Raw genomic sequence first — 24,323 nt, 5'->3', positions numbered from 1 at the left:
ACACATTGAACAAACAAATATATGATACATCACACAGAGAATTCTCTATTGCATGCTATTGTTTAGCTCCATGTTGTTAAAGCTATGTCAATGAACTTGTTTCTAATTTGTATAATCGACTTGTGGCCCCTTTACTCAACAGACTAAACAATGCAATGTACGTTAGTAAGGCATTACTGTAGGAAGCATAACTATACCAGAGTAACAAACAGATACAAAGTGTGTTTCAACATTATAACTTAAACATGATGAGGTCAGAAAACGATTATTGTCTCCTGATTTTCAAATATATTACTATTCCCCTCTTTTGTTTTGTTCATTGGTGTCAACTAGTATTCACCAAATAGGGATGTGATCAAGTTCTCCACATAAAATCGATGTCAACATCTGGACATCCATATATACATACGTGTATAACAAAAGTAGAAAAACAATATTGACATTTTAACATACATCGTCACACAACTGTACTTAGCTCTGTGTGTGTGCATGTGTGTATGTGTGCGTGCGTGCGTGCGTGCGTGTGAAGGGACAGTGCTGGCCATCATTGATTTAATTTCTCGATGTCCTTCACCAACATTTTGCTTGTTTCATCTGACATATGTAAACCTACGCCAGTGATGACTGACAACTTCACTGATCCATTCTTAGGGGCATACACAGCGAACTGAGGAGTGAACTCTTCCACGTTCCCGATCACCTCCACACTGGTTATCTCCCCCTTCTTCGTGACGTCATAAACGGTCAGCCTCAGCCTGACGGTGTCCAGTAGGAAGCCTAGTTCAATGACCGGCCACTTCCCACGTCGGTTCTGTGTCAGGAACCCGTGATATACGAGTGATGTATACCTGGCTGTAGAAAGACAAACACCTTGGTGACGAACACATCGATATGCACGGATGCTGACAACACTACCGGCAGCGTGTCCTTCGTGGCTGTCATCAAATACGCCATCTCTAGAGAGAGCCACCTCAAACACCGAATCCCGCCCGTCCAGTTCCTTCTCCAGGTCTACGTCCAGCTTGTTCTCCCAGTAGTACACGCCTCCTGCCGTCAGTGTCCGCGTCCCCGCAGCTCCTCTGTACGTCTTGAGTCTGGTGTCAGATGCTGGGTGAGGCTGAAGAGGAGGTTGGTTAGACAAACGTCCGTCAGGCAGGATACGGCAGTCTTCCGATACCGTCTTGGCATCATACTGGAAGTAAGGGCCTGGAGAAAAGAAATATATCAAGCACCTAATAAATTCCAAGATGATTAGATTTAGATTTTATATATTTTCATGGAAATAAAAGTGACAAAACCCTTTACATATTAATAAGAAATCGAGTGTACGATTACGATTATATTATGTTCACGTGTTTCTGAATTACTATCAAATAGTGACGTACCAGGTGCTCGCGAAACGGTGAGCATATCCTGTATGAAATGGTGTTCGTATTGGAAAAGTGAGATTGTTAGTGGTTCCTAAAAATTGAAATATTGTTTCACATTTTGAGAAACTGATTTTTGTCTGAGACGGTTACTTTAATTTAAGGCATCAGTACCCTTGTTTGCAAATTTCAAATTCAAGAACATGCGGACTTAGTCGAGTCTGTTTCTGGTTTGGCCAGTATCAATAATTATACTCTCTTGTAGATGTTGTAGGCTCCTACTGTTTGTAGACCTACCCATCAGAAAAAAAAAATGTTGGAATCGATTATTTTCTTTCAATCACACAAACCATATTCTTGTTCTTACTTTCTCGTTTAATTAAAGGTTTTTTAAAGGATATTGAATTGTTTGAAAAAAATTGATTGATATGTTTTGTATAAACACAATGTTTTAAATTTGGTAGATTAAATTAACAACTGAGATTGTTAGTGACAATATCCTTGAAGGGGGTTAAGGTACTGTAAAATTGTTGTCCCCCTGAGAGGATACGTAAGTTCCACATCTTTCAAAGTAAATTTAGAACTACCACGTTTTAAATCGTATAAAATGTGTCATTTTAATGTGTTAGGCTAACTCTGCCAATAATCGCCACCACTTGAAGGGATGATGTAAACCCTGCTGGGGTCAATGCAGGAAGCAAAAATACTGTAAGATCCATGGTCACTAGTATGGTGATCTACCTTCAATTGCTGGCGATCTATAGCCCGTTTTTATCTTGTATCGTTATATATAGTGCTTTTCTTTTTAATGATTCCGGACTAGTTTCATTACTTTTTCTGTGATAAGTCTAGTAATTTTACTGTCCTTCGTTGGCAGGTTTTTATATAAGTCTAATTGTATTGATTATGCTTAACTATTGACAGTCACGATATGGCTGAAATATTGCCGATGTGACTTAAAATTGTAACTCACTCACTCACTCCCTTGTTCTTACTTTGTGCAGTCCCAATGATTCCTCAAGGAGAGGCAACAAATCTTCCAAATGAATGGTATGATTTGTCCCTTTTTTTCTTTGACCATAGCTGCGTCTTTGGGATGACTCAATACACTGACGTTGACAATTCGTTGGTTAAAAAAAGACTGGCAACATCTTTTATTTTGTCATTACATACATATGGGATTGCTGTACACAACAGACGAATCCAACGATCTTCTCAGGATGGAGTGATTTTCAGAATTGAAATGTTGGTAGACACAATTGGAAACATTTCTGTTGATGCCGGATCTATGCCGGCTGACTCGTGTCTCCCTTTCCGTATTCGTAAAGTTCTGCCAAACATAGTGTCAAGAGAAGGAGAGAGAATTGTAATTTTAAATTCTCCAAAATTTGATGGATTAGTGACCAAATGATATCCGATGCATTTTTTCTGCTTTCACTTGTACCATAGGTTCCCGTGTGTTTTTATCAGGTGAACACTTTACTTGCATTTGCATGTATTTGTGATGGGTGTCAACGGTGGGACAGAATGGAATCATTACTATTTAATAGTGATTCACAAACACATGATGATGTCCATTTGTTGTTAGAAGCTCATGAAATCTCTCTTAAAGTTAGATACTGAATGTTTTATGACAAATTCTAAAATACAAAAGACTCTAACATCGTATCTCTGTAACAGCAATGGTATTTGCACAAGTATGTGGTTTATGATTTTTAAGAAGTAAAATGAGATAGAATATGTCATGTATGCAAACAAAGATACATAGAGGATGAATACCATTTGTACTTGTGTGTTATGCTTCTGGTAATCTCAGGAGTTTGTATATACCCCTAAAATACTACTTATATCCAACATAACATAAATTTAACTTACTGATGTCTTCAAAATATCCAGAAACTGTTATCTTGCAACGTTTGTATACAAGTCAATGCAACTAACACAATCATTTGGGTGAACAATGTCTATTAATGTACCAATGTAGATATGCTTTTACTCTCTCAAGCAATGATGTAACTGTAGAATGGGCCTATGGCCTCCACTACTTTAACAATAAAGATTGAATTGAAAAAACACACCCAATTTCATCTCAGATCAGTTATGTTTCTGTTATATAGGGCAATCGACTTCAGTAATTTTCAATATTTTTATCCTCTTTGCCAATATATACAACCACTTACATCTGACAATACTGCGGTTGTTGATCTCTGTTGCTTGAGGTAGTACTGCCCATGAAGGATGCATTTCTGAAACAATGGATGGTTACATAAATTGTGTCAGTCACATCGGTCAGTTGTAGGGATGAATTATCTCCCATTGCTGCTTTAAACGGTTGATAACGCCATTTGACAATGGCAACATCACTTGCCGCGAAAGAAATGTGATGGATGGTTCGGCCACCCTTGGGAAAAGGACGTGCAACTTCAAAGTATAAGTACAACAGCACATGGCAGTTTTTGACGTTATGGTATTATATAGGGAATGCCTCCTGGAAGTGTCATGTATATAACGTGACTTCATTTTCATTCATTTGCACAGTTGAATACATAGATATACTGAAGTGTTCAGACATTTCTGAAAAGATATAAGAAAACATAAGTTTTAATATTCTTTCAATCTTGACACTGATGATTCGTATGTTAGGAAACATATCAGTAACATTCATTGTGCAAATATTGAACGATTCTAATCAATACTTCCACAGACAAAGGCTTTTGCAACGACAAGACACTTCCAATGAGCCAGGCAAAAAATAATTGAAACGAATATGATAATAATATTGAACATCAGTAAAATAACGTTTACATACAATGATAAGGTGGAAACTAGAATATGTTCCCTGGGCAGATACCGTTAGGTGTGATATCAATTTTGGAGAAACCCGAACATATGTATTTTGCACCAATGGGCATTAGTGTCAATTGAACGTTGCTAGTCACAGTTCATTCCAGATAATGTAATATGTACACAAAGCATGTTATGAATATGTTTGTGGTAATAAAAAATATATCTGCCATGACATTGAAGGCTGCTTGATTGTGATTGGTTAAAATGAGGTATCCTTTTCCCTACTGATACTTCATTTAAATTTTAAAGCCTTTATACATAAAAACTTTGCGAATGTAAACAATGATCTATTATTGACAACATCGAACAATGGCTGTCATGAACCCATTAGAATATTGTATTCGTTTGATATCAGAACAACAGCTTATCACTAACCCACACTAACTACTGTATCAGGGCAACATGATAATCGATCAGAAATATGAGCAGTCTAGCCTGCATGTGCGCTACCAGCTAGTGCCAGCCCACAGCTCAGTCCCTTGGTTGCAGCCACCCTCCCTGAGCTTATTGTATAGTTTGTTTTTATTAAAAGCTGAAATTATTACTTTCAGTATGGAGTGTTTATGAAACTTTGTTTTATGTATCTTAATTGTTGCAATGTAATAGATTGATAGTTAACACCGAACACCTGTTGTATTTTAAGAGTTAACTTCAAATTCTGCAATGGTCATATCATCTTCAGCGGTTAAATCACACCATCTAGAAAATGATGAGCAAATAAATGAGGCTGGAGGCTCGACATGGTTAACAGATTGCGAATACATGTTTTATTCGATAATCGAGACTGGTTATTCTTTGGCGTTAACGTTTTATGCTGACATATAAATGATACACGGGAATGTATTGTGATCATCATTCACATGCACGTACATGCTTGTTTTATGTCCTACCTTTAAGGAAGTTGTCCTTGTCCTCCTGTGATCTGAGCTGTGTGATGTCAGTCTCCCTCAGGTGTCCCATAGTTGACATCAGCTCATTCATCTTCTCCACCTGACTGACATAGTCTACAAATCCATAGTAGGAACCACGTTGTTCTTTCAATAATGATGCATAGTCATCAAGCTTACCAATGAAATGTTTCAGATTTTGGGTGTTATTCTTAAAATCAGTCTCCATCAAATGAACTATATCATCAGCAGTATTCCTCTTTTGGAGAAGAGTTGTTTGTCGGTTGGCTATTTGTGTGCGAATTTCCTCTAATCTTTTCGTCTTATGTATTTCTAACTGGTCAAAAATCTGTTTTGAAATATGACTGAATGTATTGTACAGATCAGTCTCCAACGATTTCCCTTCTAATTCTATCTTTCGTTTGTCCTGTTTATAGTCTTGAACACACTGTAAGTACATGTGTTTCTCATCTCTTGCTTTTTGCACCGTGTCCTCCATGTCCGGCTCTCCCACCTAAAGACACATGGAATTTCAATTTTACGTCTTAAGGTCCGATGTATAATCATTGATGTAGCAAAATATAATCTGGCAGTGGGGGTGTTATAGTTTAAGGTGATGTGGGTCAACAGAAGGCCTATTTGGGAGAGAAATATCTCCTGCTTCATTATATGTATTGACACCTCAATTAAGTTTTCATTTCTGAACAAACACAATCTGGTTATGAGCAAAGTTATCATTCTGATTTGACATTCATTTGGTTAAATTGTTAGACTCCATATGTCGACATGTAAGGAGGTAACACAACGTTGACAAACATTGTACACAACAATCATCATTTACAAATACAAATAAGCTGACCCGTGAAAATCAGGGGTAGAATAGGTCTTCAACAACCCATGCTTGCTGTGAAAGGCGACCATGCTTGTCGTAAGAGGCGACTAAAGGGATCAGGTGGTCAGGTTCGCTGACTTGGTTGATGCATGTCATCGTATCCCAATTGCTTGGAGCGATGCTTATGATGTCAATCACTGGATTGTGTGGTCATGACTCGATTATTTACACAGACCGCCGTCATATAGCTGGAATATTGCTGAGTGCGGCGTTAAATAACAAATAAACAAACAAAATAAACAAGCTATTAGGAAAACAGATACACTCACCATTCTACTGATGAATGTAAAAAGACAGAACTGGAACAGTTTGCACTCAATAACCTGAGGTGCAGTTTTGCCGGGCTATCCCCCACGTAACAGCAGGGTCTATAAATAGAAACAAGGAATCACCCGAGAATAGGTGAGGTAACGCGTAGGCATGTGATTGGCTCAACTATTGAACAATGTCAACTATTGAACATCAGAGGCATATGAATGCACAACGATATTGGTAAACAAACAGTGATTGCCTTATCAGTGCTTGTACAGGGAGTTACTCGCTGTGTTCGGCGCGCGTGTCAGAACTCGTCAGTGTGATAACGGCTAGGCTAAAGTTAGCCACCTCTAACCGAGTCCATTGTTTTGGAGGAAGGGGGTATTTACTCCTTGCGTACGCGAGTTTTTGAACTACTCCCTGTAATGTAAACAACCCATCACCCCTCGCCTTACGGGTCGCGGGAAAAGCGGGTGTATGTAAAATGAACTCTCCCATGATGAATCTTAACTGTTGAAAACATACAGTAAAAGTGATAGTGAATACGAATACTTTACTATGAACAACGACTATAAAGTTAACACAAACTAAACAACAGAAGTAGTGATATGTAGACACCTTGCATATAAGATAACATTACTGTTGCGTGATATTGTCAATGTGATATAATGGCTGCACTGGATATTTGAGAATCAGTTGACAACTGACAGTTGCTCGTGACGGACGCATCTTCATTCACTCTCGGGTTGTCAGGTTTATCATCAGATCAAAGGAACAGGTAAGTCATATTTGGTTAATTTTTAATGTTTGTGTGTACAAATTATTCTAACATTACTCGGGGAACATTTTTAGAGTGAATAAATATTGCCAAAGGTTATAAATTCGGAAAAAAAAGTTATAAATATGTTTGCAATGAAATTGGCTATTCATTTTCTTCATTTATTTAAATAGTATGGATACGAAGAGTTAGAAAGAATTTCTGGATGGTGTTAAGTCCCTTTATGAATTGGAACGATGGGCAAATGAAAATGACATTGCCCAAGATCCTGATGTCAACCTCAAGAGAATTCAGTTGTTATCAATACAATCTACTCATGAGAATAACAAGAAACATGGTAAAAATCACAAATGTGATCTTTGTGACCAAGTCTTCAAAACTAAGTACACTGTGATGAGACATAAACGGACTGTACATTTGAAGGGGACTATGCAGTGTGATAATTGTCTAACAGTGTTTACGAGACAAGATAACTTAAACAGACATAACTGTAAACGGAAAAGGATAACAGAAAGTGATGATCAAAACAAGCGTGCTCGGATGGATATTCCTAGTGATGGCAATCCCAACCCAGCCAAATGCGACAGATGTAATTGGCGTCATCATTACAGGTAATTTTGGAACTATTATTTCAATAATTGCAAACATTAGTGTCACCTATAATTAGAGAAATTGCCATATATTACATGGTTAGTTAAATATTGTAATGTTTTACAGATGCCTACTGCCTGGGAAACGTTTCTGTCAGACCTGTGATGGGAAAGGTCGTGAGTGTATGACATGTCATCGGCCAGTACCTGAAAGACTGTACAGCCAACAGGTTGATCAATGTAACAGGTGTGCAAATAGACAGGAGAGATCACAGGCGAGAGGGAATCAGACTGGGGGTAGTAGATCAGCACTGGATGGGACTCTCAGGACAACAACACTCACGCCTAGTGAAAGTAACTCTATGGACATCTTACAGTTTTTCGTGGATGAACGCCAAACTATCACTGACATTTTGCATGCTTTTTTAGACGATAAAAAGGGTATGAAATGGTTTCTTACTTTAAAACTTAAGTATGTTAAATATGATGAGAACAACGAAAGCCAACTGGCTGATCCTATCTTGAGATCAACAAAATTTTGGACTAACAATTATTCCGAAATCTCTAATCAATTAGGACAAGCTTTTCAAAAATTATACACATCCACACAGGAATTCCACGCCGTGGGTAGTGGTTGGATTTTTGATCGTATTGTACATGTTGAGGTGAATTCAGCAGAATATGTACCCCTATCAGCTAGTAGCCACATCACCTTACCAAAATGTTTAGAAAATAAGAAAGCTATTGTAAATGTCAAAAACAAAGACGAAAAGTGCTTCATTTGGTCTGTTCTCGCTGGTATTCATAGCTTTCATGAAAATGCACATAGAGTATCAAAATACATTGGATATGAATCTGAATTTGATATGAGTGGTATCGACATACCAATACCCCTGTCTCATGTCCCCAAATTCGAGCAACAGAATCAGATATCTGTCAATGTATTTGCTTATGAAAAGTGAAGTGGTGTATTTCCCCTTCATATTAGTCAGAATAACTATGATAAGGTAGTTGATTTATTACTCCTCACTGAAGGAGAAAAGAGACATTTTTGTCTCATTAATAATTTCAGCAGACTCATGGCTCATAAAACAAAACATGATGGAAGAAAATATTATTGTAGACGTTGTCTGCATGGTTTTTCCCGCCAAGATTTATTGGATGATCATGCAATTTTCTGCGCTGATCATAATGCCCAGAAAATCAGATTACCTGTGAACATGATAAATGGATTAGGTTTTCATCCATACAGAAACAACTCAATGTCCCATATGTCATTTACACGAAAGTTGAACAGACCGACAACAATAATTCAAACACAACCATCTTCCAAAAGCATGAACCTTCAGGGTTCTGTTACAAAGTAGTTTGTACAGATCCCAATGATACAAAACCATCAGTAACTTATAGAGGGTCTCAAGTCGTGTCCCACTTTCTAGATAATTTGCTGAAAGAAGCAGATATCATCCATGAAAAGCTCCATGATCCTCAACCTTTGAAAATGTCTGTAGCTGATGAATTAGCGTTTCAAAGGGCAGATACTTGCCATATTTGTAATAAGCCCTTTGTAGAAAAATCAAGTAAAGTTCGTGATCACAATCACTTGACAAATGGGTACAATTACCGTGGGGCAGCACACAGACACTGTAATTTACAATATCAGTTTAGACAGGTCAAAGGTAAGAAAAAGGCCGACAGGAGGAATTCTTCATCCCTGTCATATTTCATAACCTCCGTGGCTATGACAGTCATTTGATCATGAAGGAATTAAACAAAAATGTCAAACAACGGCTCAGTTGCTTGGCAAACAACATGGAGAAATACATTTCATTTTCCATTGGCTATTTGCGTTTCATTGACTCCTGTCAGTTCCTGCTTTCATCTCTTGGAAAACTTGTTGGCAATCTTGAGAAAAAGGACCCTTCCAAATTCATACATTTGAGACAGGAATTTCGTTACCCCAATCATGTTAAACTACTCTTGAGAAAGGGAGTCTATCCCTATGATTTCATGGATGAGGAATCTAAATTTGATAGGCAAGAATTACCTCCCAAACAGGACTTTTACAGTAGCCTTACAGACACATCAATTTCTGATGAGGATTATGACCATGCACAACAAGTATGGTCAAGTTTTGACATTCAAAACATGGGGGAATATCATGACTTGTATATGAAAACTGATGTTTTACTTTTGGCCGATGTATTTGAAAATTGTAGAACAACAGCTTTAGAAAACTATCAACTAGACCCAACTCACTATTATACATTACCGGGCTTTGGTTGGGATTCCATGCTGAAAATGGGAAATGTTGAGTTAGAAAGATTGACAGATATTGACATGATACTTTTGATAGAATCGGGCATGAGGGGTGGTATTAGTATGATATCGAAAAAATATGCAGAGTCAAATGTTCCTAATGAGGCTAATTACCAAATGAACGAACCTAATAAGCAATTAATATATCTAGATGTCAATAACCTCTATGGTCTCAGGGGCGGTCGGGTAGCCTAGTGGTTAAAGCGTTGGCTCGTCACGCCGAAGACCCGGGTTCGATTCCCGACATGGGTACAATGTGTGAAGCCCATTTCTGGTATGCCCCGCCGTGATATTGCTGGAATATTGCTAAAAGCGGCGTAAAACCATACTCACTCACTCATTCTATGGTCTCATTATGAGTCAATTTTTACCCGAGAGAGATATTCATTGGGTTGATAATGTAGAGGACGTTGATTTCATGAACATTGCGGAAGATGCAGAGACGGGTATGATTCTAGAAGTCAGTTTGAAATACCCGAAGGAGCTTCATGACTCACACTCGGATTATCCCCTTTGTCCCGAGTCAATGGTTGTCCAACATCACATGCTTTCTGATTATTCCAAAAAGCTTAAAGAGGAACTCAAACTTCAAGGGAAACCTACACGAAAACTTGTTCCAAATTTGTTTGACAAGAAGTATGTTCTACATTATAGAAATTTACAATTTTATCTATCTCAAGGTATGGTTCTCACAAATATCCATAGAGCCATTCAATTCAAGCAATCTCCCTGGCTCAAACCATTCATTGATTTCAATACTGAGAAAAGAAAACAATCAAACAATAAAACAGATAACGCATTTTTCAAGCTAATGAACAATTCATGTTTTGGACGTTCCATGATTAATGTCAGGAAGCATGTCAATGTGGAACTGGTGAATTCAGCCAAACGTCTGAAAAAGTTGTGTGCCAAATCAACATTTGATTTTAATGAAGATTTGGCTGCCGTCCACATGAAAAGGCAAACCTTGTTTTTGAACCAGCCCCTTTATGCTGGCTTTTCCATCTTAGATCTTTCAAAAATCCACGGGTATGATTTTCATTATAATTATGTCAAGCGTAACTATGGACAGAAAGCTCATCTCTGTTTCACTGACACCGATTCTCTGTGTTATGAAATTGAAACCCCTGATCTTATGAAAGACATGAAAGAAAGCATTGATTTATTTGACACCTGCAATCTGAAACCTGACCACCCCCTGTATTCCAAAGCAAATGAAAATGTTCTCGGGAAACTCAAAGATGAACTAGCTGGGGTACAAATGATTGAATTTGTAGGTCTCAGACCTAAAATGTACTCCATGTGTGCCTTAGAGAAAGAAACAAAAGTCAAGGATGGATTAATGATCGAAACAGTGAATGAAATCAATCAGACCAGAGCCAAAGGTATAACAGAAACCGTTCGAGATAAACATCTGAGACATGCTTTGTACAAAGAGTGCCTCTTTAATGAGAAACAATTTAGACACCAGTTGACTCAAATACAAAGTCGAGACCATCAATTGTACACTGCTTCTATCAACAAAATCAGTCTTTCACCGTTTGATGATAAGCGATATGTTCTACAAGATGGAATTCATACACTTGCTCACAGCCATTATAAAATTCAGTTAAACCTTTTTATACCTCTGTCTTAGATTATCATATTCATGTGTTGATATTATGTGGTTTTGTAACTTATGCTGCTTCACAGAATACCTCTATATATGTAAAATATGAACCATATTATGAACTTTACTATCTTAATATGTATTCCTGTTGACATATGCATATTTATTGAATAAAAATTAATGTGATTATTATTACTATTATATTTCTTGTTATTGCTATCGTATGTATGCAAAATGAAATGTTGTAAATAAATATCTAATGTAACAATGATAGTACAAACCTATTGTATTTTATACTGTATGTATCCCTATGTTATACTATTGTTTTTGTATTGATTGCATACCCATGAACATTATTTTATGACATATATACATACACACACACACACATATATATATATATATATATATATATATACAATATACACATATAATTTATGGACAAGTATGATAGTACACTATTCATCAATGTCACTGTCATTTTCACTGTTTGGTTCATCATCCGATTGTTTCACAACTTCTAAATCCTCAGCCCGTGATAAGTCAACGTGTGATAGGATATCTTTAACCACTGGTTTCATCCACTGAGTAATTTTACGATTCAATTCATCTACTTCCGTGTTTGGGTCCAACTGATTGATCTTGTCTAGAATGGGTTTAAACAGAGGGCCATTTGCAAAGTAACTGATATAACGTATAGCCGTAACAAGTCTTTCAAGGAAAGTAGTCTTCCAACATTTCGCTAATTTCCTGTCTAACCATCTCTCACTCTTCCCTTCATCTTCATACTCTTCTTTCTTCTTCCAGATTTCTTCCCTGCACGTTTTTAGTGTTTGTTCCCACATGTATTCTAAGCCTTTCACCTCCCACTCTTTATCAGCTTCACTGAATTTAGAGGTCATTGTAGGCTGTCTAACATCGCTCTCATCAGCTGTCTGAATTTTAAGTCGTTTCCTTAGGGTTCCCCCTCCATTCTCAGGGCACCACGATCTGACATGACGCTGAAGGTCATGATTATGTTCAAACACAATACCACACTCATCACAGGAAGGCCAAGTTGTATCAGTAGTGTCGTCCTCTGATTCCCTGACCACTGGAGCGGCTACTTCTGAGATGTGATCTCTTCTGGTGTCTGGCTTCAAATGATACTGATTGACAGCCTGCTCCTCTTTTATAGGCTGTGGGATATTGACTGTTTCAAGTACATTAGGTTGTAGTCTTCCTGATTCCAAGGTAGTAGGACGCAAGTCGATTGTCAGATTGTCATAGGGTTTTTCAACAGCTTCTTAAATACACAGATATAAACCAGCCGGTATTGTTGGGATAGATACGCCTGGCAAACAAGTTGACTTGAAGTCTGTCCACAGGGGAATTAAACCGTGTCACGTAATGAGAATTCAAAGCAATGTCACGTGACTCCTTACCTCTGGGAAACAGATTTTGTAACAGTAAGAAAATAATGATATTCTTATGGTGAGAGGTTCGGGTGAACAGATGGGAAATGCGTTTATCATCTTTAGCCTCTGACATGAGGTCATCCAGTACAATCATGTTGTTATTCCGTGCATCCAGATAGTTATCCTCGTGCAGGTTGTAAGGAATCCCCTTCACAAACGTCACATAGGGTAACTGTCCACTGATTATATGATTCAGAGGCTGCCACTCCGTATAACACCAGATAATGTTATTGGGTACAGGTTGGATGCGATTCTGTAGTAAAATGTTGTACACAAACATAGTCTTGCCACTTCCACTTGGACCCACCACCACAGTATTGGATGGAATGGTAAAGTAGAACTGTTCTTTTAGTGCTGGAGGAGGTGGAGGAGGAGGAGACGTGGGAGGAGGAGGTGGAGGAGGTGAGGTTCCTAGAGGAGGAGGAGGAGGAGGGGGAGGAGGAGGATATGAATGCATCTGTCTCCTATGTCTATGCATATTATCATTTCTAGAGAACTCTCTCCCACAATCAGGACACGATGTGGACTCCATGACGATAGAAATGCAACTGACACTGGAACAAGAGGAAGACCCTTATATACTCTGAAGATCAGTTTCTGGGATCCAACTGTTAAACTTTTTGGGATAACCCTTCCATTTCACAAACACCTCTTTTACCCCAGCTCGCTTCCTTTTCTTCAAAACCTTCTCCACTCTCCACACTGTGTCTTCGGTCTACTCTCTGTAGTTCATTTGCATAGAAACTACCTTGAACTAGATCATCAGCCATATCTTTCGACAGATAGATAGGCATACCATCATGATAGAATCTTCTCCTGATAATAAAGATTTCCTCAGTCCATTTTTCTTGATTTTTAAGGGGCTCGACCCACAGAAAACGTGTAAATACATTTATAGCTATGAGTAAGTTTTTCACACCGTCATTGTCCGAGGCTATATTAGATACACCAGCCAAGTCAATATCCCATCGAGCATTGAGGCCTGAAGCCACCACTCTGTTCCGCTTGAACTTGTATCGTAAAGGTCGCTGAAGCGAATAGGCATCTTGGGATGTCAACCACTTCTTTATGTGATGCAAACTGATATCAAATTTCCCCTCCTTTTTCACAATGTGATACAACTTAGCAGGGCCAGAAAAGGAGGCTGGGTGTTTGGGATTCAAATAAATACTAGACAAATATGCTTTCCATCCGTCAGCAGGCATGGTTACTCGTGAAATGAAGCATACACGATGTAAATAGAGCTTATATGTTTATCCACTACATAGCCTATCAAAACTACAGAGACGGGCCTAGGTTACCTTCAATAAAAAAACGTGCTTGTGTGTTTATGTTAACCCGTGGATACAGAAGACTGCCTTCCTCAAAGGTTTGTTTACACAACTGATTGCCTTCAGTGGACAATGCTGGTATGTGACCTAGTTTATCACTCATTTTACAGTAACAAAAACAGTTCTCCTTTACCTATGCAACTAATGTAAACATAAAAGAACTGACAACATTGCTTCCTCACTATTTCAAAGGAATTTCATACATACTATTCTACAGATTTTGATACTTATTAGTCCATGTTTGAATGTGTAACCGTTGATCTGTCTATAGCGCGGGGATTCCTTGTTTCTATTTATAGACCCTGCTGTTGCGTTGGGGATAGCCCGGTAAAACTGCACCTCAGGTAATGGAGTGCAAACTGTTCCAGTTCTGTCTTTTTACATTCATCATTCTACCATTCCTAAATGGCATGTACATATGTACGCCATATCGTTTGCATATTACTCCACACATTATATCAATATTGATAGCATTACATTTCACTTACCCGGGCTCCAAGCGTTGATATGTCTGAAATATCAATTTATGTTGTCATAGGAAACTTGTGCCCATCCCTGTCTTAATTGAATCATTTATTGATAGATAGTTTTACGGCACGTTTAGCAATATTCTATCAATATCATGATCGTAAGAGGCGACTAACGAGATCGGGTGGGCAGGCTCGCTGACTTGGTTGATGCATTTCATCGTATCCCATTTGCGTGGATCGATACTCATAATATCAATCAGTGAATTGTCTGGTCCAGACTCGATTATATACAGACCGCCGTCTGATAGGAATAGTGCTTCGTGTTGCGTTCAAAAACAAACAAAACATTTGTATTTATCACTGCAAGGAAATATTTTACCTGGTCTCCTGATGGCATCCACAAGCCTCTCCCTCCATCTCTGGGACTGACGCACATCAATGTAAGTCAATGTCCTCACAGCTGTTGGAATATTGCAAGGTTTCATCAAGACTGGAATGATGTTTTCTCGCTTTTCCTCAACAGACATGTTGACCATTATGTTCATCTCAAATTCACACCACTCACTCCTTACGAAAGCAGGAGTCATGATAAGCACACATTTCCATGACTTGGCAATAAATTCCTCTATATTTTTCACCACTGTCTTTCCTGCATGAAAGTCTCTCCTGTGGTCCACACATTTGATTCCAATCTCAGGAGACTCCAGGTACTTGATCAGCTCATCCACAAACACCTCGTCGGCGATGTTGAAACAAAGGAATACATGGTATGCCTTACCTTGAGGAAGAGTGGTGGAATGTTCAGAAGTAGGGTCCATGTCAAATTGTGTTGTTATTTTTATTCAGGGTCACAATCGGGGAGCTGAAAAACAGGTTTTAAAGCATGCCTTTATCTGTATCAATCTTTGCTGTAAAAGTGGAATAATAGAACATGTACAATACTATCCATTAACAATTAAACAATGCGAAATTAAATCAGTTAGAGCAAATAGTTATACTGATACTTCATTTGTCCATGCCATATAATGACACCAACACCTTTAAAACTCTAGTACCACTTTAGTATGGAATCATCATCCATACAAGATGCTATACCCCTCTCTGGACTCTGGGAATAATAGTATTATTATGTTTTCACCAGCAACGTAGAATCCACCAGAGAGAATGGGAAGGTGGGAAAATCTAGGGATAGAATTCATGTACTGACAGAATAGAGTAGAATATAGAGATAATATGCATAAATTGAAAGAATAGAATAGAATATAGAGACATAATGCATAAACTGACAGAAAAGAGTGGAATATAGGGATAAAAAAAATTTACTGACAGAATAGAGTGGAATAGAGAGATAAAATGCATTTTGTGACAGAATAGAGGGGAATGTAGAGATAAAAAAACACGTACTGACATAATAGAGTGGAATATAGGATTAAAGTACATGTACTGACAGAATAGATAGGAATATAGAGATAAAATGCATAAACTGACAGAATAGAGAGGAATATAGAGATAAAATACATGCAGTGACATAATAGAGTGGAATATAGGGATAAAATACATGTATTGGCAGAATAGAGTGGAATATAGAGATAAAATACATGTTCTGACAGAATAGAGAGGAATATAGAGATAAAATACATGCAGTGACATAATAGAGCGGAATATAGGGATTAATACATGTGCTGACGAAATAGAGTGAAATATAGGGATAGAAAACATGCACTGACAGAATAGAGTGGAATATAGGGGAAAATACATGTACTGACAGAATAGAGTGGAATATAGAGATAAAATGCATAAACTGAAAGAATAGAGTGGAATATAGGGATAAAATGCATAAACTGACAGAATAGAGTGGAATATAGAGATAAAATGCATACTGACAGAATAGAGTGGAATATAGGGATAAAATACATGTAATGGCAGAATAGAGTGGAAAATAGGGATAAAATACATGTACTGACAGAATAGAGAGGAATAATGAGATAAAATACAAGTAGTGACAGAATAGAGTTGAATATAGGGATAAAATACATGTGTTGACAGAATAGAGTGGAATATAGAGATAAAATACATGTTCTGACAGAATAGAGTGGAATATAGGGATAAAAAACATGTTCTGACAGAATAGAGTGGAATATAGGGATAAAAAACATGTACTGACAGAATAGAGTGGAATATAGGGGAAAATACACGTACTGACAGAATAGAGTGGAATATAGAGATAAAATGCATAAACTGAAAGAATAGAGTGGAATATAGGGATAAAATGCATAAACTGACAGAATAGAGTGGAATATAGAGATAAAATGCATACTGACAGAATAGAGTGGAATATAGGGATAAAATACATGTACTGACAGAATAGAGTGCAATATAGGGATAGAAAACACGTACTGACAGTATAGAGTGGAATATAGGGATAAAAAACATGTACTGACAGAATAGAGTGGAATATAGAGATAAAATACATGCACTGACAGAATAGAGAGGAATATAGAGATAAAATACATGCAGTGACAGAATAGAGTGGAAAATAGGGATAAAATACATGCTGCGACAGAATAGAGTGAAATATAGGGATAGAAAACACGTACTGACATAATAGAGAGGAATATAGAGATAAAATACATGCAGTGACATAATAGAGTGGAATATAGGGATAAAATACATGTATTGGCAGAATAGAGTGGAATATAGAGATAAAATACATGTTCTGACAGAATAGAGAGCAATATAGAGATAAAATACATGCAGTGACATAATAGAGTGGAATATAGGGATACAATACATGTTCTGACATAATAAAGTGGAATATAGGGATAAAAAAACATGTACTGACAGAATAGAGTGAAACATAGGGAAAAAGTGCATGTACTGACAGAATAGAGAGGAACATAGAGATAAAATACATGCAGTGACAGAATAGAGCGGAATATAGGGATAGAAAACACGTACTGACAGTATAAAATGGAATATAGAGATAAAATACATGTACTGACAGAATAGAGAGGAATAATGAGATAAAATACAAGTAGTGACAGAATAGAGTTGAATATAGGGATAAAATACATGTGTTGACAGAATAGAGTGGAAAATAGGGATAAAATACATGCTGCGACAGAATAGAGTGGAATATAGAGATAAAATACATGTTCTGACAGAATAGAGTGGAATATAGGGATAAAAAACATGTACTGACAGAATAGAGTGGAATATAGGGGAAAATACACGTACTGACAGAATAGAGTGGAATATAGAGATAAAATGCATAAACTGAAAGAATAGAGTGGAAAATAGGGATAAAATACATGCTGCGACAGAATAGAGTGAAATATAGGGATAGAAAACACGTACTGACATAATAGAGTGGAATATAGAGATAAAATGCATAAACTGACAGAATAGAGAGGAATATAGAGATAAAATACATGCAGTGACATAATAGAGTGGAATATAGGGATAAAATACATGTATTGGCAGAATAGAGTGGAATAGAGAGATAAAATACATGTTCTGTCAGAATAGAGTGAAATATAGGGATAGAAAACACGTACTGACATAATAGAGTGGAATATAGAGATAAAATGCATAAACTGACAGAATAGAGAGCAATATAGAGATAAAATACATGCAGTGACATAATAGAGCGGAATATAGGGATACAATACATGTTCTGACATAATAAAGTGGAATATAGGGTTTGAAAACATGTACTGGCAGAACAGAGTGAAATATAGGGATAAAGTGCATGTTCTGATATAATAAAGTGGAATATAGGGATAAAAAAACATGTACTGACAGAATAGAGTGAAACATAGGGAAAAAGTGCATGTACTGACAGAATAGAGAGGAACATAGAGATAAAATACATGCAGTGACAGAATAGAGTGGAATATAGGGATAGAAAACATGTACTGGCAGAATAGAATGGAATATAGGGATAGAAAACATGTACAAACAGAATAGAGCGGAATATGGGGATAAAATGCATGTAGTGACAAAATAGAGTGAAATATCGGGATAAAATGCATGTAGTGACAAAATAGAGTGAAATATAGGGGTAAATGCATGTACTGACAGAATAGAGGGGAGTATAGGGATAGAAAACACATACTGACAGAACAGAGTGGAATACAGGGATTAAAAACATGTACTGACAGAAAGGAGTGTAATATAGGGATAGTAAACAAGTTCCGACAGAATAGAGTGCAATATTGGGATAACATACTGTGCTGACGAAATAGAGTGGAATATAGGGATAAAATGCATATAGAGAGAGAATAGAGTGGAAAATAGGGATAAAACACATTTTGTGACTTAATTCTTTTGGGGATAAAAGAAACTGACGTCCAAAAGAAACTTTAACAACTGAAAATATGAATTTCAGACAGAATAAAAAAATTTTTTCGATGAAGTCTATCTAAAACACATAACCTAAATACAACAATAGTGTATGCAGAAAATGTTAATCGTCTGTTACATGTTTGCGAGATAACACGCGAAAAAGGGAAAAACACGTGCACCACGGACAACTGCAAATGCACGTGCGGGTAAGGGTATAAAACGATTGCAACGGCAAGTCAGACATCCACAGTGATAAAAAACACAAAAGAAATGCCACGACTCACAGTCGAACAACGTGAACGAGCCTTGGGTATGGTACAGATGGGAGCCACCCACGCCCATCTTGCACGAACCTTCGGTTGCTCCCGTGTTGCCGTTACCAACTTGATGCAACGTTACAGACAGACAGGGCGGACCGCTGACAGGCAAAGAACAGGCAGACCTAGGGTGACCACGCCCCATGATGACCGGTAGTTGCGTACCTTGCACCTCCGAAATCGCTTCCTGACAGTGACGTCACCGGCGACAAATGCCTTAGGTCACAGGGTTAGTCGACAGACAGTGGCCAGGAGACTCAGGGCTCATGGAATCAGGGCTTTTAGACCATACAGGGGACAGCTGTTGACAGCGCAACATCGTCGTCTGCGATTGAGATGGGCCCGGACTGTACGACGTTGGCAACGACGTGACTGGTTGTCTTCACTGACGAAAGTCGATTCTGTATGTTTAGGGCTGATGGAAGACATCGTGTTCAATTCTGTCACTACATGTATGTCATCCCTATATTCCACTCTATTCTGTCACTGTATATATGTTATCCCTATATTCCACTCTATTCTGTCACTGTATATATGTTATCCCTATATTCCACTCTATTCTGTCACTGTATATATGTTATCCCTATATTCCACTCTATTCTGTCACTGTATATATGTTATCCCTATATTCAACTCTATTCTGTCCTCACATGTATTTTATCTCTATATTCCACTCTATCATGTAACTGCATGTATTTTATCCCTATATTCCACTCTATTCTGTCCTCACATGTACTTTATCTCTATATTCCACTCTATCATGTAACTGCATGTATTTTATCTCTATATTCCACTCTATTCTGTCACTGCATGTACGTATCTCTATATTCCCCTCTTTTCTGTCCTTACATGTAAACTACCGGGCAAAAGAAAGTTTTCACCGACTTCACTTGACCAAACACCAAAAACAAAGGCATATGTGAGATTTATGATGATTTATTTATAAACACAAATCATTTTCCATGAATTACAATGAAAATTCATTGTAATGCCGATATTGCATTCTCCGCAATACACAAAGAAAGAGTCAAGGGGTCCAAATTAAAAAATACACAAAATCAGAGTTCATTGAAAAAGTGCATGAAGAGTCCATAAATGACACAGTAGTCAGGTAACACGTCATCAATAGCGAGTATGACCACCCTGGGCATCCATGCACGCCAACTCACGCCTCCTCATTGACGTCGTCAGTCGGCGGATAACGTCAACAGGAATCCTTTTCCATAAGTTCAATAGAGTCTGTTCAAGTTCCTGTCGGTTCGCTGGAGGCGGTACATGTTGTCTTAGCTGACGATCAAGATGATTCCAGAGATGTTTAATGGGGATCATGTCTGGATAACAAGGTGGCCAGGGCAATAGGTTGACGTTAACGTTGTTCAGGTAGTCTTGAACAATTCGGGCGGTGTGAGGCCTTGCGTTGTCTTGTTGCAAAATTAATCCTCTTGGCTGATGTTGATTAAAGGGCACCACAACAGGTCTCACATCGCTGAGCATTCAGGTTTCCTCGGATGATAACCAGCCGTGTTGTAATCTGGCCACAAATGCCACCCCATACTATGACGCCTCCACCTCCAAACGGATGAACTTCTCTAATGCAGTTTGGCGCCAGTCGCTCTCCCTTTCGTCGAAAAACTCGAACTCTGCCATCGTTCCTGAACAGACAGAACCGACTTTCATCTGTAAAAAGCACTCTCGCCCAGGCACGTCGCTGCCACCGACGCACAGTTCGTGCCCATTGTAGTCTGCGTTGACGGGTCAAGGCCATTTCACGGAAGGGTCGGTAGGCTCGTATACCAGCTGTACGAATAAAGTCGTCGAAGGACTGTTTGTGTGCTGATGGCATGCCCTAGTGCTGTTGCCGTCGTTGACGTCGCGGTCACACATCTGTTTCGGAGGTGAATCTGCCGGATGTAGCGGTCGTCGGCCGCTGTTGTCACTCTCGGTCTTCCCGATCTTGGCCGGTCTTGAGTCTGTCCTGTCTGTTGGTAGCGGATTATCAACTTGCTGATGGTAGTCTGGGAGCAGTTGAAGGTTCTGGCCACTGTAACTTGATAATGCCCTCATATTGCTTGACAACGGGCCATTATCACACCAGTTGTTAGGTGACGTCATGGGGTAGGATCGGTGACGTCACGTTCAATGGTGACGTCATCTGGTTTGTTCCATGACGTTTCCATATTTGTAAAAGTGGGTCAGTGACATTCATGTTGATTGCAGAAAATGTTTCAAACCCGATATTGTGGTTTCTTATTATTTGATAAAAAATTCCATCCATTTTAGCTATAATAACGGTAACGCTATTTTTCAGTGCATTTTCATGATCATTTGCAGAGGCCCTCGGTCTTTTCAACTGCCCTCCTTCGTCGGGCAGTTAATAGAAGCCCTCAGGCTTCTGTAAATGATAATGCCCTGAAAAATAGCATTACCTTTATAATACTGCCTGGGGTGCGCTGCTTCCTGAACAATTTTTGTTTTGAGTTTCCACGTATAATGTTGGTGTTTACACTAATATAAACTTGACTTTTGACATAAACACAAACATATACAGTATACATCACTTAACATCAGACTTGAACACGCATGTTAAATGCTGAACGCATATGCTGTTCGATCAAAGGTCTTGTCATTGCCATTTAGAATAACATCCCTTACTTTCGTCCTTGACTTTGTACGCGATGTGTTTATATCATAAAGTTCTGCGCGGTCATGAGAGGACCATTTGAAGGGAAAATAGTGAAGTATCTTTTGGCACATTATTTCCATTCTAATAGCTAAAGTGTGGTAACACTATACTTATTGATTATGACATTTTTTGGCACACGAATGCTTTTTGTGTTCGTTTAGTCATGGCATCTTTTATCATAAGAACAACACGTCTACATGTAGGACATATGTTGGATTGTACAGAATTTCACTCAAATATGTGCGTGTTAAACAATGTGACCTGACAATGTGATCACGAATTCCGTGTCATTTATCTATGTTGTTATTGTCAGCAGCTGGGAAATCCCCATGACGTCATTGGGAAACACCCGCTTTTTCGACCTCTAACACAAATGAGTTCTCTGTCAGAGTTACGATAGGTATCGTAGCTCTGAACGATCTGCGACAGGTTTACGATAGTTTCGAAAATCTATCTTATCTTAATCTTAATAACTTATCTTTGAACGTAAGTTGTTAAGATTTATCCTAGCTAAGATCGTTTCGAAAATCTAGGCCCTGAAAGATAGCGTTACCCATATATAGACAATATTTCCCAAACATTCTCACTGATGCGTCTTGGGTTTGGGAATGACCTATTTGTTCTTGTCACATAAACTGGGATACACACACGATTTGTAGTGAACCATGCACACACGCTGACGTGAAAACGTACAACATAATAAACTAACTGAATAATTTACCTTCAATGAATCACTGTGCTTGAACAACAGTTTCGAGTGAACTGGTCTCGTCTAGTCTTGACAGAATTATTACGTGTGGTTGCCAACGTAGTGTAAAATTTCAAATATGTACTTACTGGTAGTGATTCATAGAACGAAGTAAGACTGGCCTGATAAGACTTTGTAGTGCACGTCAATCACCAGCATAGACGTGCACTACAGATATAGTATGATGATATGGTGGCTTGCTGTGCATTGCTGTGAGAGCAAAAATAAACTTCTGCTACACATGTATTAAAACCTCAAGAAAACTTTCATTTTGTAGTTAAACTATTGGTTTTGGAAATTAAGTGTAGTTAAACAGTATATAAGATACCTCTTATTTTAATTTGGAACAGAACCCTTTAGCGCGAGGTTTCATTTGTATAAATAGATATCTACATTTAATTTCAAAACACAGTACGTTTATGTCCTAATTATCGACCCGTGAAGATCCGGGGTAGAATAGATCTTCAGCAACCCATGCCTGCCGTAAAACGCGACTATGCTTGTCATAAAAAGGCGACTAACGGGATCGGATGGTCAGGCTCGCTGACTTGGTTGATGCATGTCATCGATCCAACATTGCGAGGATCGATGATCATGATATCAATCACTGGATTGTCTGGTCCAGACTCGATTATTTACAGACCGCCGTCATATAGCTGGAATATTGCTGAGTGCGGCGTTAAACAACAAACGTGTATGCTGGTGATTAACTCAGACTCTTATCTGACAATATAAGATAGCTATGCGATAAATCACAAAGGACAAAGAAGGGCGAAGTGTGATAATATTCCACGATATAACAGTTCTATCATGACGTCATTTCACAACTTGATGACGTCGTAAATTGGACAACGTTGTTTTTCAGAGGGAAGTGTCAAGTGAGTTGTTCCCCATAGCTGTGGCTGGGCAACGCTGATAAACGCAATGGCCGAACGATCACTTCAAAAATTTAGAGAGATGTAACAATCTGTATTGGGAGAAAATGTACAGATAATCAACGTGAAAGTTGTGAGAATATGCCGGAAAGGGGAAACCCTGTTCATGAAATAAACGCGTCCGACATTGTCGCAGTCGGATTCTATTCAGGGAGTCATCATTATTTAAATACGGGTAAATATTTTTAAAGCATGTACTTTTTACTTACATCCTTAAAGAGGCTGTACATAATGTTGATATCTCATATATTCTCCCTGCAATGTTTTATTGTTCGATATACAACTCCCACTCGTCGTTTATTTCTTAATCATAATTATCTGATAATATGAAGACAAAGAGGATAGAGAGTTACTGAGATTTCCTCATCAGGATTTCACATATAGTTGATAATGGTGCGGTTGTGATATAAAGAATAAATATATTAATTGCTTTCATTAAATGGGAGTGGTTTCAGTACCAGTATTCACCCTCTGCATACATCAGATGCCTT

At 38.2% G+C, this 24,323-nt stretch overlaps 1 protein-coding gene and 1 pseudogene across 1 annotated transcript; one reads left to right on the top strand and one right to left on the bottom strand.

Moving 5' to 3' along the window:
- On the bottom strand, positions 1 to 22,954 carry LOC139462346 (uncharacterized). Its single transcript, XM_071244002.1, has 6 exons — positions 22,871 to 22,954; positions 15,182 to 15,664; positions 14,821 to 14,843; positions 5,105 to 5,615; positions 3,548 to 3,613; positions 1 to 1,206 (listed from the first exon to the last, which is right to left on the bottom strand). The coding sequence occupies exons 2-6, from the start codon at positions 15,618 to 15,620 to the stop codon at positions 545 to 547; spliced, it is 1,701 nt and encodes a 566-aa protein (XP_071100103.1). The 5' UTR covers positions 15,621 to 15,664; positions 22,871 to 22,954; the 3' UTR covers positions 1 to 544.
- Positions 7,733 to 13,493, top strand: LOC139462589 (uncharacterized; annotated as a pseudogene).
- Positions 22,955 to 24,323: the final 1,369 nt, after the last annotated feature.

The sequence above is a fragment of the Haliotis cracherodii genome, unplaced genomic scaffold, assembly GCF_022045235.1.
Source record: "Haliotis cracherodii isolate W230 unplaced genomic scaffold, xgHalCrac1.p SCAF_15, whole genome shotgun sequence".
NCBI classification, from domain to species: domain Eukaryota; kingdom Metazoa; phylum Mollusca; class Gastropoda; order Lepetellida; family Haliotidae; genus Haliotis; species Haliotis cracherodii.
The sequence above is the reverse complement of the archived record's forward strand: the minus strand, read 5'-3'. Positions and strand labels throughout refer to the sequence as shown.

Bases quoted from the DNA above. Each gene is read 5' to 3' on its own strand.
- LOC139462346 (XM_071244002.1), bottom strand. From the start codon at position 15,620: ATGGACCCTACTTCTGAACATTCCACCACTCTTCCTCAAGGTAAGGCA. The intron at 3,614-5,104 runs GTAGGACATAAA...CCATTGTTTCAG, and splicing joins CAAGGACAACTTCCTTAAAG to AAATGCATCCTTCATGGGCA. The intron at 1,207-3,547 runs GTAAGTGGTTGT...TCTTTTCTCCAG, and splicing joins CAACCGCAGTATTGTCAGAT to GCCCTTACTTCCAGTATGAT.